The 16752-nt window shown below is 37.2% G+C and overlaps 3 protein-coding genes across 3 annotated transcripts; 2 read left to right on the top strand and 1 right to left on the bottom strand.

Moving 5' to 3' along the window:
• Nucleotides 1–539: 539 nt before the first annotated feature.
• LOC146638081 (signal-regulatory protein beta-2-like) lies at nucleotides 540–2405 on the top strand. The gene is made up of 7 exons (XM_085365839.1): nucleotides 540–582; nucleotides 736–900; nucleotides 952–1119; nucleotides 1306–1653; nucleotides 1919–2047; nucleotides 2142–2185; nucleotides 2274–2405. Exons 1-7 carry the CDS (start codon nucleotides 540–542, stop codon nucleotides 2403–2405), a joined length of 1029 nt encoding a protein of 342 aa, XP_085221965.1.
• Nucleotides 2406–6463: 4058 nt separating this feature from the next.
• Nucleotides 6464–8210, top strand: LOC146638080 (signal-regulatory protein beta-2-like). Its single transcript, XM_085374519.1, has 6 exons — nucleotides 6464–6506; nucleotides 6699–7028; nucleotides 7109–7468; nucleotides 7627–7755; nucleotides 7942–7985; nucleotides 8076–8210. Exons 1-6 carry the CDS (start codon nucleotides 6464–6466, stop codon nucleotides 8208–8210), a joined length of 1041 nt encoding a protein of 346 aa, XP_085230645.1.
• Nucleotides 8211–9437: 1227 nt separating this feature from the next.
• LOC146638079 (uncharacterized) lies at nucleotides 9438–11939 on the bottom strand. The gene is made up of 6 exons (XM_085374510.1): nucleotides 11897–11939; nucleotides 11375–11719; nucleotides 10934–11278; nucleotides 10625–10744; nucleotides 9833–9894; nucleotides 9438–9560 (listed from the first exon to the last, which is right to left on the bottom strand). The coding sequence occupies exons 1-6, from the start codon at nucleotides 11937–11939 to the stop codon at nucleotides 9438–9440; spliced, it is 1038 nt and encodes a 345-aa protein (XP_085230636.1).
• Between the last annotated feature and the right edge of the window lie 4813 nt (nucleotides 11940–16752).

Raw genomic sequence — 16752 nt, 5'->3', positions numbered from 1 at the left:
GTGAGTGAGTACATTTTTAGCTTAAATCGTGTAGTTTAAGATCAGCATTATTCTGATTCTTCCTCTGTGATTATGTGCGATTACTGTTTCTTTTCACACGATATACTTTGATATCTGTTAAGAAAATAGACTAATTCTGGTTTTTACAGGTGCAAAACCACCTGATCTTTACTTCTTGCAAGGAAAAATTTATTTTGTGCCCCTTCATATGTATAGTGTTCCTCTAAGATGCACAATGTAATACGTTTCTTGCAGTAAAGTACATATCGCAAACAGCAGTAGTTCTTTTAAGTTGAAAGACTGGAATTCAGAATAGAACTCATACACAAACCGGCCTTCCAACGAAAAAAACAAACAGTAATTAATGTGGATAGCTGCAATGAGAGATGAATGACAGCCTTGTTTCATTAAGCCAAGGACAGGAAGTGTGCTTTGAATCTGATAACCAATCAGATGCATTTTACACCAAAGGTATGGCCATCCCACCTCCTTCACTCACTAAAATATGAATAACATCCTTAACAAAAGACACTGTCAAGATGATCACGGTATGGATTACACTGATTTTTCTTCATCGAGGATGTAAGTGCTTTTTTTTATTATTCTCTCTAATAATTGTCTTCGCTTGTACACGCTAACCAATAGAGGACTATTAGAATAAACAATCTGTGAGATGACTTTTACATGTACATAATGCTTTTTAATGTTTTTTTAATTTTATTTATTTTACCTCAGATTCTCTGGTTCCAGTGAAAACAGTTCAACTTGGTGAACCAGTGACCTTAACATGTGCTTTGCCCAAAGGGCTCCAGAGTGGAGAAGTCCACTGGTACAAGCAGAATCACGGGGATACCCTAAAGTTAATTATGACATCGTTTAAATCTACACCAGCGGAATATGGTCCTGCATTTTCTAGATCAAGATTTATGACATCGTTTAAATCTACACCAGCGCAATATGGTCCTGCATTTTCTAGATCAAGATTTGAGGAACATAATGATAACAATTTCAGCAATGTGACTATTTTGAAGACCGTCCAAGAGGACGAGGGAATCTATCACTGTGGGCTCACAGAGTGGATTAGGACTAACTGGAGTGGCACATATTTGTTTGTAAAAGGTAAGTGTACATCCTTAATATAAGCTTTAAAAAAGTTATTTTGCCTCTCTGTCTCCTTTTTTCGACCTGGACACATTTTGTTACATCCTCCTCATCCCCTGAACCTTTTTAGGGGAACGTAACACTCATTTACAATATTTTTCAGCTACTATGACAGCGTAATGTCTTTGCATTTTTATTACACAGGAAACAATCAGAAAGCATCAGTAGTTGTTCAACAGCTGACAGGATCAAATCCAATCCATCCAGGAGACACAGTGACTTTCCAGTGTTCAGTCTCTCACTCTGTCAACAAGACGTGTCCAGGAGGTCTCAGAGTTCTTTGGTTCAGAGACAGATCTCATGAATCTCATCCAGTCATTTACACTGATGGAAATACACATGATGAATGTGAGAAAAGATCAGACACTCAGAAAAGATGCATTTATCGCTTCTCTAAGCACGTCAGCTCCTCCGATGCTGGGACTTACTACTGTGCTGTGGCCACATGTGGAGAGATATTATTTGGAAATGGAACTAAACTGGATATTCACGGTACCTGTACCACTCATCTTTTAATTTGAAAATTAGACTATTTAAGTTTAAAATTTGTAAATTTCAGCTGAATTTAGCAGCATTTTGGTGTAAAACAAGTATTTTCTATTTCACAGCAATCTCATTAGGAGATGACATTAAACTTATTTAATTTTGCATCCACTCTAAAGGGAAAATTGTATCATTCTGCTTTCCATTACTTCAAAAAGGGAAAAAAATTATAAACTAACAAACACATGTTTTGTTTTTTTCTTTGTCGTTCCAGGAGACTACTCATGGTCAAAGAGCGCCAGCACAGTTATTTTTCTACTGTGTGCTTTACTGGCGATATGTCTGATTGTTATAGCTGTCCTTATTTGCACATCAAAGAAAAACAGCATGGATAACTGTGAAGGTAATTAAAGTTAATCATAGCAATCTCATCAATGAATTTAAGTAAAATGTTTTTAATTTGAATTCATTGTTATCTGTATTATTCTGCAATTAAGTTGCTGTTCTGCAGGAAAACTTTAGTGATCAGAGAAGACAACAGGTAAAGTACTTAAAAATAGGGCTGTCCTAATTTAAAAAGCCTAATTGTGTTTATGTTTTAACATTTCCCATATTTTTCTTTTTCCTAGAATAAGGACACATGGATGTTTTCTGCTGCTGTCTTTACCCTGATGAAAGCTGAGAGAGGTGCATTAAAGGATGGAAAAATGTCGAAAAGGCAGCGACTCTACATGGCTTGCAAGGCTTTGGGGCTGGATTAGTGAATTAGCTAGCCTATTGAGTATCTCCCGGTATGCAATAATCGAGCTGATGTTTGCTTTTTAGTAATGGGCTTCTTATCTCTTTTAGTATTCAATACAGTATATGTTATATCAGCATGCTTATTTGTATTTAGATTGAATTATCTGCACACGTTGCATTGATGCATGAATGCTGTTGCATGAACTGTGTGCAAAAGTCAAAAGCAGAAATGTAATTGCAGTTCTGTAATGTATCAACTGTGCTAAAATTCTGCAACATGAATAAATATAATGCTTAAAAGAGAAATTTGTTTGTGAAATTATACTATAAATAGGCTTTAATAGATGACCACCCTGGATAGGTTGTCAGTCTATCACATGGCTAACATGGAGATGCATACAACCATTAACACCTATGATTCATTTTTATTATAACAGTCTAAATGCAAGACTTAACTTGCATACTATGCTAGAAATAGTGTGCTATTAATAGGGAATTTAATGATAATGTGTTGATAAAATAAAAAGTAGTGATTTGTATTAGCTTTACTACTTTTAGTCAAAGATCTAACCTTTAGAGTAGTTTAACAAAGTTGTGTTTTGCCTTGCTAAGAAGGGAAAATACAAAAATAAATGCAATTCTTTCCACTTTAGTTCCTTCACAAAACAGGATTTCACATGTAATTCCCATCCATAGTTTTGTACAGACTAGAGGCACAGCTATCATCATTCCACATAATTCCTGTACCTCCAAGTGTAAATTAATTTTGTCTCACATCATCATCATCATCATCATCATCATCATCATCATCATCACCTTTATTTATAAAGCACTTTAAAAGAGCCACAGCTGACACAAAGTTCTGTACATTTAAGCTACATAATAAAATTACATAAGATATAAATAAAAGCCAAATAAAAGAAAAATATATAAAATATAAGCTTATAAGGCATATAAATAATTAATATAATTACAAGAGAAACTAAGTCTCACTGAGGTCAAAAGCCAAAGAATAAAAACTAGTTTTAAGACGTGTTTTAAAAGTGGACAGTGAAGGCGCCTCTCTAACGTGCAAGGACAGGTTATTCCATAATTTAGGAGCCACGATAGAAAAGGCCCTGTCCCCTCGGAGCTTCCTCCTGGATCTTGGTACTTCCAGGAGCAGCTGGTCAGCTGACCTAAGAGACCGACAGGGTGAGCAGTGACATTTTGAACCAGCAGCAGACGTGAGAGCAGCGACTGACTGGCCCACACATAAAGTGCGTTACAGTAGTCCAGACGGGAAGAAATAAAAGCATGGATCACTTTTTGAAGGTGCTGGTTAGAAAGAAAAGACTTCACTTTTGCCAGTCACCTTAAAGGTTAAAAACTGGACTTCACCACTGCTCTAACTTGTCTGTCCAACTTAAAACCAAGGTCAGTAATAACAGGTTTAAAATAAACTTCCAAGGGTCCCAAATCAACAGAGGACGACTCACCGGGACAACTGGGTCCAAACACAACACCTCTGTTTTCTTTTCATTAAAATTTAAAAAGTTTAAAGCCAACCACACTTTAATGTCATTTTCTCTAAAACCTTGGAAAGTAAAGGAAGCTTGGAAACAGGCCTATAATTAGCTAATAGACATGTGGACAAGTGAATGCTTTTCAGTCTTCCAGCAGAAGTGACACATTTTGCAGACTTTCATTTCATGCGTCTTGTTTCAGGGTTCATTAGAAAAATGTATGCTGATTCATCCTCTTTTATCAAATTATTAGCAGTAAGCAAAACGGGTAAGAATTCACTTTTCTATCTTGTAAATTACATTTCAGTCAAAAGCAACATTGCCACCAAGGTCAAAATCAAAGGGAATCATTGAGAGATCTCTGCAGTATGAATCTGGGCCGCAAAAATAAGAAATGAGATATTGTTCTGAGCCAATAACAACATCTAGATCTGCAGGCACAACATCTAGAGAACTACATTCTTCAGTTAACATCAGTGACCATCATTTAATAATAAGAAAGAGACCTGGAAAATATTGAGTCTATGTAGGGCTCCAAGGTGGGAAAAAAAAGTGCTAATCAAAAAGAACACAAAGGCTGATCTCACATTTTACCAGAAAACATCTCGATTATCCCCATGACTTTCTGGAACAGTTCAAGTATCAACGGTTCATGAGATTTCCCATCATAGCATTTTTACTAAAATCTCCAGTGTGTGGTTGGTTAATGATTTGCACTTTACCTTCTCTTTGTTGATAGTTCTCTCTGTAACTACAAACAAACACAAAAAACATGAAAGTGTGAAACGGTCAGCTCATGAGGGAGAAAAAGGTGTGAGGATGCGTCTAACCTTTTCACACCTATTGCTTTTTGATAAAACAGTGGTAGCTGTTACTTGATATTACAGAAAGAGAGAGAAAAGGAAGAGAGAGGAAGTATAAGAGGAAGAAAGGCCTCTTTGTACATGCTTGGTTGAAAGCAAAATCATAGCAATGCTAAAGTTTCCATGTATCACAATTGTGATTGTTTTTCATAAAGTGAAATAAAACAATCAACCAAGAAAACCCCAGTATAATTGATAGAGTTAATGCCTATTTCACATAACCAGTATGATGACTGAAAATTATATTCCACATTCTCAAGAAACAAGCAGATGTATCCCATCTTAAAGGCCGCATTTTAAGGCCGATTACGTCACAGCGACGCGACGAAGGCTGTCCCAATTCGAAGGCTGCCTCAAATGCGTCCTTCATTTCCCTGAATTTCAAGGACGTGGCGGTGTAGACTTCATGGCCCAACATATCCCAGAATGCATAGGGCGGTGATGGGTGTGGATAATTTTACCGAAAAAAAACGGCGGATGAGGGGCGTCCGAAGAGTAAACTTTAAGTAAGTACTGAATATTATGTCACTTATTTATGTGCAAATGTTTAATAACGAAGAACATGAAAACATTCCTGTTGGCCACATGTCGGCAAAGTCATGTGACATTAGTGACGTTTGTACTAACTTGGTTTTAAAGCCTTTACTTTAAAATATACGCCGTTCAATAGCTGAGCTTAATCTTACAGAGAATGATCAAAGCTCATGTAGAAACAAACCTTTGTTTACAGTTTCTGACTCTCCGCCAAGCTTCTCTCCCTCATGTCACTGTTTAGTCCTGTGTTTAGCAATTAAGCTTGTGAAAACCTATATTGCTGTTTCCTGTGTTTTGAATCTGTTCTTGGGTTGACGTCTATGTACTGACAGAGATGGAGGTCAGCACAGGGTGCAAAGCCACCAGTGAAAGTCCACACAGCTGATGAGCTTCTGATGAGCGAGTGGGGTGCAGATCCAAGAATTATTAAAATGGACAGAATGATCTGGCGGAGCATCACAGCCACAGCTGGTCCTTAAGGTAGCAGTCTCAACATGGATAATAACTTGCAGGTGTGGGAGAGAATAAACTTGGAAGAGCAGCTCTACCATAAGGTGGAGTCAGAGAAGAAGCCGCTGAGAAACCATTTCAAATGATCATTGGCAGATAATTGACTTATTTGAAGTGTTTCAGTCTGGTTAAAGAATTCAACATAGCACAGAAACGGTCATGGTAGATTGCCACTACCTAAACCTGGTTCTGACAGAGGTTTGTTCCTGTTAAAACTTAGTTTATCCTTCTCACCAACTCAAAGTGGTTAATTATAGGGGGTCATTTGTTGAGCTTTTCCTCCAAATACTGTAGGTTCTGTAACCTACAGCATGACGTGCCTTGAGGCACGACATAAGCAGAATGAAGTACATATGAAAAAACAAAGCTACCAGTGTTCAAGTCAAAAGACCAGAAGACCAATCAGTCAGAACACAACTTGTACACAAAAACATTCAAAACAACCATCAAACGAAAAAAGTAAACAACTTGGATAACTGTGATGAAAGCTAAAAGACAAGTGATGTTTTACAAAATGAAGGATCGGACTAATGTGACAGGAAGACGACTTCTGAAATGACCTGTTTGATAACCAATCAGCAGCATTTTACAGGTTAGTCTAAAACAATCCCTCCTCCTATTCTAGCTGAAATATGAAGAACGCCTCTAGCAAAAGACATTGCCAAGATGATCATGGTATGGATTACACTGAGTTTTCTTCATCGAGGGTGTAAGTGGTTTTTCATTATTCTCTATAATAATTTTCTTAACTTTTATAGAGAATTTAAGCGCTTTTTTATTTTCACTAATAATTTTCTTTGTTGAAACTCTACATACTAAAATTACAATTAATACAATTATCATTTAAATGTTTCTTTTTTTTCTTGTAACACTTTTTCTATTTGTTTTTCTTTTTCTTCAGATTCTCTGGTCCCAGTAAAAACCGTTCAGCTCGGTGAAGCAGCAACATTAACATGTGCTTTGCCCATTAAAGAATTCGGCAGTATAACAGTCCACTGGTACAAGCAGAGTGCTGGAGATGGTCTTAAATTAATTGTGACATTGTCAAAATCAGCACCACCTGAATATAGTCCTGAATTTTCTAGAAAGAGATTTAATGTGGAAAATGCTAATAATGTTTGCAACCTGACCGTTCTGAAGACAGTCCAAGAGGATGAGGGAATCTATCACTGTGGAATAGCTGAGTGGCTGTATCCCATTCAGTGGAGTGAGACGTATTTGTCAGTAAAAGGTAAGACTGAGCTACTTTTACAAACTTTAAAGTTTCTACTATAAGCTTTAAAGCATCTCTGTATCTTTTGTAATACACAGGAAATACTCAGATGAGATCAAACTATACTGTTGTTCAGTGGCCTACAGTATTAGACCCACTCCATCCAGGAGAATCATTGACTCTGAAATGTTCGATCATCTCTGTCTTTGACAAAGCAACATGTTCAGAAGATCTTAGTGTCTTTTGGTTCAGAGCCGGATCAAATAAATCTCATCCAAACATCATCTATACTCATGGAAATACACATGATGAATGTGAGAATCGATCTGAGACTCAGAAGAGATGTGTTTATCGCTTCTCTAAGAACGTCAGCTCCTCTGATGCTGGGACTTACTACTGTGCTGTGGACACATGTGGGGAGATATTATTTGGAAATGGAACTAAAGTGAATATTCAAGGTAGGTGTACCATGATCTGTTCATTTGAATATTTAAAAATGTAAGTGTATAGACCATAATTAGTATTTGGGTGTAAAATTTCACATTTATAGGAATCTAATCAGTAGGTTGACTTTTACTCATCTGTTACTGTATTTCTTCTTTTGTTATTGTTCCAGGAGACTGTACGTGGTCACAGGGTGCCAGTACAGTTATTCTTCTGCTGTGTGCTGTCTTGACTATATGTCTGATTGTTATAGCTGTCCTGATTCGCATGTCAAAGAAAAACAGCAGGGATAATTGTGAAGGTAATATAAGTTAATCATAGCTATCCCATCGAATTTAAACAAAACGTTATAGCTGTCCTCATCAAGAAAAACCTTAGTGATCATTTCTCAGGCAATTAAAGTTTACCACAGTGTTTTAGCTAAAAATAATTAAAGTACAAAGTTTTGCATTTCTATTAATATTTATCGATATATTCCATAAACAAGGTGCTGTTCCACAGAAAAGATTCAGCGCTCAGAAAAATCAACAGGTAAAGCTTGGGTTATCTCTGTAAAATAATCAAAATGTATTGGTGTTTAGCATTCAATATTGCAAATATTTTTATTTATCTTTTTCCCAGAATAAGGACACGTGGTTGTTTTCTGCTGCTGTCTTTACCATGATGAAAGCTAACAGAGGTGCATTAAAAGGTGCAAAAGCAGTGAAGATGCAGAAGATCAACATGACTTGCAAGACTTTAGGGATGGATCACTGAATTAGCAAACCTGTTTAGCATCACTTGGTATGTGATCACCTTGTTGATGTTGGCTTATCTTTAATGCCTATAAGCTGTACTCAGTATTGTATACTGAATGAATCTCATTCTTCCATTCAGCCAGAAATTACAACATTCTTGTCTAATCTGGCCATGAGTGGTATTTGTTGTTCTCTCATCTCATGCCATCTCCTTTCAGCCTGCTGTAAAGAAAAAAAATCCTCCAAATACTTCAAAAAACCAATTAAAACAATACACGTGATGAGATGCCCAGCTACGTAATATACATAGTTTCCAGTGCTCCCCTTTCCCACATTTCTTAATTTTTTTACAACAAAGTTACAAATTTTATTTGATTTAAATAAAATAAATGAATATTTCTAGTCTATTTTTGTGGTCATGGTTATTATGCTGAGTAAATGCAACTTTATATCCCACCTGCAGTTTTTCTACACGTAAAGGCACTTTATCCAGAGTAACCGTATATCAGAGACGTTTACAGATTTCAACATTAGAAACGATCAGTGGTTTTAAGAACCTTACATTACAATCTGTATCAAGACAAAAAACTGCAGCAGTGAGCTTATTGTATGATTTATTGTACAAATCTGGACCAGTCTTTATCATACAGAATTTATTCATATTGTAAAAATGTCTCCACTTATGTAAATAAAAAAACATTTGCCAAACTCTTGTCCACAACAAATGTCTGTTGTTTTGCACCTTTTTAAAGTCAAAGGCAAAAGACATCCTGTAATTGAGTTGGTTGGTGTGAATGTGGACGTGTAGCGCTCTGTCGCCTCGCCTCTGTCAGTGTACCCCATGGCAGCTGTGGCTACAATGTAGCTGCCATCACCAGTGTGTGAGTGTGTGTGTGAATGGGTGAATGACTGAATGTAGTGTAAAGCGCTTTGGGGTCCTTAGGGACTGAGTAAAGCGCTATACAAATGCAGGCCATTTACCATTTACCATGACTGATTGGTGATCTGTCCAAGATGTGCTCTTCCTCTCACCTTATGACAGCTGAAATAACCTCCATCCCCCATGTGACCCTAAGCATAGGCATATATTGATATATACATGGAATTTAAGAAGACGTTCTCTCCCACTTGAGCTGATCTGAGTCTTTAGATAATAAAAAAGTATTTGCATTGGGGAATGGTCTCCAAATATTAAACTTGTTAGCAAAAGTTAAAAAGGTCAGAGCATCTGGCTTCTGCCCTTGGCTTATACAGAGCGTTGCTGGTGGTCTTTAACATCAGTGTACACATAGTCTTGCAGTGACTCTCTCCTCTTCTTCCCTCTTTTTACACTTGTTGCAGAGAAATGCACCGATGAATAGTTCATAGGCTGAAATGACACATTTCAGATTTCATGGGTGGAGAATCAGGATGAATTTAAATGAGATTACTGAGATTAGAATTATTAATAAGTTACATATTTAATTTAAGACTTTGCTGTTTACCTTGTAACTTTATTCCAGTTTATTATATAATGATATTGGAACACATTTAACAAAATGGCAAAACAAGATTATAATATATAACTTATATGCTGTGAGTATGATATTATGCATGTCCTCTCCACAAGACATACTGCAGCATGTCCAAAGGTATATTTACCAAAACTGCTCGATCCACATTTGACACGTCCTGTCCAAAATGACTGGAGGCATGCATTTCCCCTATAAAGAGAAAAGGTAAAGGAGTTTTGAATTTTTGAGTTTACATATGAGGAATATGGTTACAGCTGTCATGACACTGTTTTATTAAGGGCCACTTATAAACAGACAGAATGCATCTAGTGGTTGGGACCTGGATGTCACTGTCTGCAGGGCAGACCGAGTGGAGTGAGTGAGGTGAATCCAGGAGCAGACACAGGCAAGGAGATGGAAGTGAACTTTATACAAAAGGCGAGCCATTATTATGGCTGATACAAGGTGGCGTGACAAAACAGCAAGGACAGTGGCTAAACTCAACTATAAACAACAATGACTATGACTGTGACGACTGTGACAACATGGTGGCAGGTAACACAGACGATGCAACCCTGAACACAGGAAGACGGAGGACTTAAATACACACGAAGCAATCAGGTGATTAGGGTTGCACCCTGTCTCCTGTCCTGTTTGTGACATTTTACTGACAGGCTTTTAGAAGGCAATAAAGTTCTTTTGGCTTAACTGGAATGATGTATTCACCGTGTAATGAAACACGTGAAATGTACTGTTTCTAAGTCCTTTGTGGATTCCTTACTTAGGGTTAGGAGAAATTTGCTGACCCAAGTTGGCAAGGTAACTTGCTAAGGATCTTTTCTATAACTGTTGGGAAGGTGGAGCAGTCCATATATATATATATATATATATATATGGGTGTGTGTGTGTATTTTGTGTGTGTGTGTATGTATTAACCTACCTCTGCAGTGCTCCTTTGTTGTGCTCCTTTGTTTTATGTAGAAAAGAAGAAAGGCAATCACAGAAACACAGCAGGCCAGCAGTACTCCAAGAGCAAGGACAACAGGTTCTAATTCAGGTCCTGATTTTTATGGAAATTTATCATATTTATTTTATACAGACTATTGGGAGTTATGCTCGTGTATTCGAAATCAGTCTATAAGATATTGATACAAATATTGATTTACTGATGAAATGAGTAAAACAATTTTCTAAAAAAAAAGAAAAAGCAAGCTAGTTTCTGATTTAAATACCAATGTTCACTACATACGTGTCTCTACTTGAGTTCCATTACCAAACAGGATCTTTCCACGTGTGACCACAGCACAATAGTAAGTCCCAGCATCAGAGGAGTTCTGTATCGTTTTGGACAGGCTGAAGACACAACTTCTCTTCACATCTTCAGTTCTGCTGTTCCTGTGAGTGTTAATGATGTTTAAATCAAATCCTTCTGGTCCAGCTCTCAACCAGTACACTGTGTGTTCATCTGAACACTGGACAGCAGTTTCTTTGTTCTTCGAGAGAAGCGAACAATTTAGTGTCACTGAGTGTCCCAGAAGAACCGATGCCCTCTGTGGACTTTGTTTCACGTAGACACATTTCTGGTTACTGTGATCTGTGAATCAGACAAATTCATAACATAAACTATTTTTAGTTAATTAAAAATTGAAGGTGATCAGTGAGACTGACAGATTAAAGAAAAAAAATGTACCATTCACAAACAAGAATGTTCCTCCACTGAATTTAGGAGAATAATTTGTTCCAGTGTGACAGAAATATGTTGCTTCATGCTCTTTACTGACATTTCTGATAGTTAGAAAATACTGAGATGCCTTTTTTATAACTGTGAAACGAGAATCTTTGAATTCCTCAGAAATAGTGCTTTGGCCACGGATGACTTTGGCAACAGTTTGGACCATATGTCCAAGAGGCTGTTTATGCCAGTAGAAATATTTCATTTCCACCCCAGAGACATTACACACTAAAGTAACATTGTCACCAGGTTCAACAGCAGTCAAAGAAATCGGTGGAAGAAGGTCAGCAGCCAGAATCAGGGCTGTGAAACAAAGGAAAATAAGAAAAGTTTCAACATTACAGGACAATATCAATGGAATTACCTGTAGAAACATTAGTACACAACTATGGCTAAGATATATTGGAGTTTTCAGACACCGCACATTACAAACAGAAGATTTGCATCATGTCTTTCACACTGAAAAAGAACTGCACTTACCTGGTGTAAAAAGCAGAATGAAAACAGTCAGTTGTAAGGTCATTGTACTGCAGCTTCGCGCTAATGTTCTCTCCTTGCCCAAATAGTCACACGATGAGGAGTGTTTCTAAAGCACAAACAGGTCATTGGCGGAAATGTCAGAAATTGCCTTCTGCCTATTTAGTAAAAATACACATAGGTGTGTGTTAGAAGTTATCACTTCCTTTATTCTGGCTACTTAAAGAATGGCAGAGTTATTTTTTTCTCACAGTTTGCCCCACTAAGCGTTTCAACCCTCCTCGTCATTTAGAAGAATGCAGATTTTTGGTACTTCTGCATTTACTTTTCACACACAGACATTATACAGTCCATGTGCCAAAATCTAATACATTAGTTTAGAAAGAATTACCGTGTGAGAAATTGTTCCCTTTATTTCAAAGATTAAAAATGATTTCAAATTAGATATCTCATTTAATACTTACAGAAAAAAAAGAGGATTTCTCGAGCACTGTGAGCTACTTTGCATTTGTTCACTTGTGAGGTTGAAGAAAAGTGTCGAAGCTTCAGGGGACAATAAGAGGAAATGTATCCAAAACCACACATTCTCATCTCACACTTTCAAAAGGTGTATAGGCCACATATGTAAGTTTGTAAGTCTGAGTTCAGTCCTGTCTCTGTGTCAAGTTTATATGTGGGAGTCTATGGGCTCAAATTGTGGTCATAAATATTTTGTACTTGTAAATCAACTGCGTAGTTGTGAGTTGAGAGTTTTGTAACCTTGCACACCAAAATATCTGAAAATCATCTGTTCGTGTATTTGTAGATGAAAAATAGTGTGTGTGCGTGTGTGTGTAAAAAACGATTTGTGTTTGTAAAACATATTTACAAATTATTTTTGTTAAGATCTGGTTTGTCACATGGAATGTAAATGGAGCTGGCTCCAGAGGAAAGAGGTTAAAGATATTTAACCAGCTTAAAAAACTACAGGCAGATGTTGTTTTATTACAAGAAACTCACAGACCTGTCACAGGTTTAACCCTTTAGAACCGGTCGGAGCGGACACGCTCCATTTTGCGTAACTATTTTTAAATCCCGGTAGCACTGCAACCACGTGAGCTAGCGCAATAATTTTTTTTGCATATGAAACCGGAGGAATTGTACTTACAGCTTATGCCATCAGCTTGTCCTTGGTCACAGTTTCCTTCCACATATAGCTTTGCAAAAACTGCATAAAAAGCGCTTGTAGCAACAAAAACATAATATTCCAGAAACACGCTTGCCGATCCGATCAGCTGTTTGTAACACTTCCTACGTCCATCAGCGCGAACTATCACATGACCGCATGACCTGCCCGAAACCGGAAGTGACGTCATTTTGCGGAAATGTAGTTTTTTACCATCGTGGCCTCATGAGCTTATACTTGTGTTTTTAAAAGTTATGTTTGACTTCATGACTTTCTGTGTCGTTTCTGGGATGCTGAGGACTCATATTGCACTGCTGGAAATAGTTTATTTTGATGCATATGCTGTTATTTTGTAAATTTGCACTATAATATATTTTTTCGTTTTTCCTGTAGTATATGAAAATTGGTGTATCTCAAAAATAAAACTATGAAAACACTCAAAATAAATTTCCTTTGGTGGGAAACTAGTTTGTGCAACTTTTTTGTATTTACAGTTTTGAGGGATAAACCTCTTAAATTTCTCTAACTAGAAATATATGTTAAAAAAACAAAAACGATTTTAAATTTTTTTGTAGTTTATTGCACTTTTTTGCAATTTATGTAATTACTATGCACTTAATGCAGACATATTATTAAAATTTGGGCTATAATGGTTGTATTGATGTATAGCAACTTGAAATGCTCCAAAAAATGGCTCCACAGCATGTAAAAATATAATATAAGCTCTGGCGGACTTGGTTCTATGGTAGGTCTTAAAGGGTTAAAAGAACTTAAAACACCTGAGTTTCCTAATGTGTTTGCAGCCTGTTATAATTCTAGACAAAGGGGAGTAGCAATTTTAATACATAAAAATGTAAATTTTACAGTACTCAATACAGTTATAGATCCAGAGGGTAGATTTCTAATTATTAAACTATCAATATTGAACAAAAAACTATGTATTGTAAGTATATATGGTCCAAATGTTGACGAACCCTCATTCTTCCACGGATTTTTTAGTGCACTCTCTGAACACTTGGATTGCACACTCATTCTTGGCGGCGACCTCAACCTTGGACTAAATGAAGACATGGATAGGCTCAACACAACAGGAACTCAGCGCAATTGGCAGTCCACAAATATAATCAAACAGTATATGAGCGACTTTGGTCTTCGCGATGCATGGCGCTCCCTTCACCCCAACAGTAAGGAATATACTTTTTTCTCACATGTTCATCACTCCTACTCTCGTCTGGATTATTTTCTGGTCAGCAGCTCACTGCTGAGTGACATTTCAGACACTGAGATTCATCCTATAGCTGTCAGCGATCATGCTCCTGTATCTTTAACACTAATGCACAAGAATAATACTACGCCAAGTAAAAACTGGAGATTTAATACATCACTGCTTAAAGATGAAGACTTTATTAAATATTTTAAAAAGGAATGGACTTCATATTTAGACTTTAATGACACTCCCAGAATATCTGCTTCTGTTCTATGGGAAGCAGGGAGAGCTGTGATGAGAGGTAAAATAATTTCTTTCTCATCACACAAAAAGAAAGAAGAAAACAAAAATATTCAGGAATTAGAAAAAACCATCAAATCACTAGAAGAAGCCTACGCGTGCGACCAAGATCAGGAAACATTGAACAAAATACGCAAAACAAAACTAGAATTAAATGAAATTATTAATAAAAAAACACAATTCCTTATACAAAGACTTCGCTTGCAGAATTTTGAACACAGTAACAAATCAGGTCGATTTCTAGCTAACCAGTTAAAAATAAATAAAGAAAAAACAACTATATGTGCTGCTAAAGATTTATCGGGGAACACAATATATGACCCTGGAAGAATAAACAACATTTTTAAGGATTTCTATGAAACTTTATATTCACCACAAATAAACCCATCTAAAAATGAAATTGATTTGTTTCTTGACAACGTAACTCTTCCAAAATTACTAGACAGTCAAGCAATGGCACTGGATTCGCCACTGACGCCAGGTGAACTCCAGGAAGCCCTGATAAGTATGCCCAATAATAAGGCTCCAGGTCCAGACGGCTTCCCTGCAGAATTCTACAAAGAATTCTGGACAATTTTGGCACCAGTATTCCACAGAATGTTGCAGGAAATCGAGGAAAATGGCAGACTACCACCAAATATGAATTCTGACAACATTAGTCTCCTGCTAAAACCAGGCAAAAACCCTTTATTTTCCTCAAGCTATCGTCCAATTTCTCTTTTAAATGTAGACCTTAAAATAATCTGCAAAGCTCTCTCAAAGAGATTAGAGAAAATAACCCCCCTCTTAATTCATCCTGACCAAACTGGTTTCATAAAAGGTCGGCACTCCTCAACAAACACTCGTAGATTACTTAATTTAATAGACTACTCATACAATAAAAACATCAAAACCATAATATTATCTCTAGATGCAGAAAAAGCATTTGACAGAGTTAACTGGAAATTTTTATTCGCAACTTTACACAAATTTGGTTTTGGAAACTCTTTCATAAACTGGATAAGAATATTATACAATTCCCCAACAGCTCGTATCAGAACAAATGACCAGACATCCTCCAGCTTCTGTCTCCTGAGGGGCACCAGACAGGGTTGCCCACTCTCCCCTTCACTTTTTGCAATTTTTATCGAACCTCTAGCAGCAGCATTTAGACAGGCTACAACAATTAAGGGCATAAAATGTAAGAACATAGAACATAAATGGTAAATGGCCTGTATTTATATAGCGCTTTACTAGTCCCTAAGGACCCCAAAGCGCTTTACACATCCAGTCATCCACCCATTCACACACTGGTGATGGCAGCTACATTGTAGCCACAGCCACCCTGGGGCGCACTGACAGAGGCGAGGCTGCCGAACACTGGCGCCACCGGGCCCTCTGACCACCACCAGTAGGCAACGGGTGAAGTGTCTTGCCCAAGGACACAACGACCAAGACTGTCCGAGCCGGGGCTCGAACCGGCAACCTTCCGATTACAAGGTGAACTCCCAACTCTTGAGCCACGATCGCCCTAAAATCAGTCTCTATGCGGATGATGTGTTGCTTTTTCTGCAAAACACACAAACCAACCTCTCTGAGGTAATTACTCTAATAAACTGGTTTTCAAGAGTTTCAGATTATTCAATTAACTGGCCAAAATCTACTGTTCTTCCCATTAACTGCTCCTTCCATAATTCTTCCTCTGCCCCACTACAATCTGGAAATATTAAATATTTAGGTATTAATGTTTCTCCTAAGCTTTCAGACTTAACTAAATTAAACCACATCCCACTTCTAAAGAAAGTAGAAGGCGATCTGACTAGATGGAAATCTTTACCCATATCACTCATGGGAAGGGTCGCCACTATAAAAATGATGATCTTGCCAAAAATAAATTACTTATTTTTGATGATCCCTAACAAACCATCACAAGATTGGTTCAGATCTCTGGATTCATATATTTCCAAATTCCTTTGGAAAGATAAACCCCCGCGTATCAGCTTAAAAACGCTACAAAGAACCAAGGATAGAGGAGGATTAGATCTGCCTAATTTTCACCAATACTTCTTAGCCAACAGGCTTCAGTTCATCTCAGAATGGTTAAAACATACCTTCTTAGATGAGCCCTGGCTAGATGTTGAACAGGCACTATGCAAGGATCTAGAGATTTCAGACCTACCATTTATTAGCTCAAACATCAAAATACAT

The sequence above is a fragment of the Diplotaxodon limnothrissa genome, linkage group LG2 (assembly GCF_057381915.1).
Source record: "Diplotaxodon limnothrissa isolate DT_005_m linkage group LG2, D_limnothrissa_male_GT1.1, whole genome shotgun sequence".
Taxonomy (NCBI): Eukaryota; Metazoa; Chordata; class Actinopteri; order Cichliformes; family Cichlidae; genus Diplotaxodon; species Diplotaxodon limnothrissa.
This window is presented reverse-complemented; position numbering and strand designations above follow the sequence as displayed.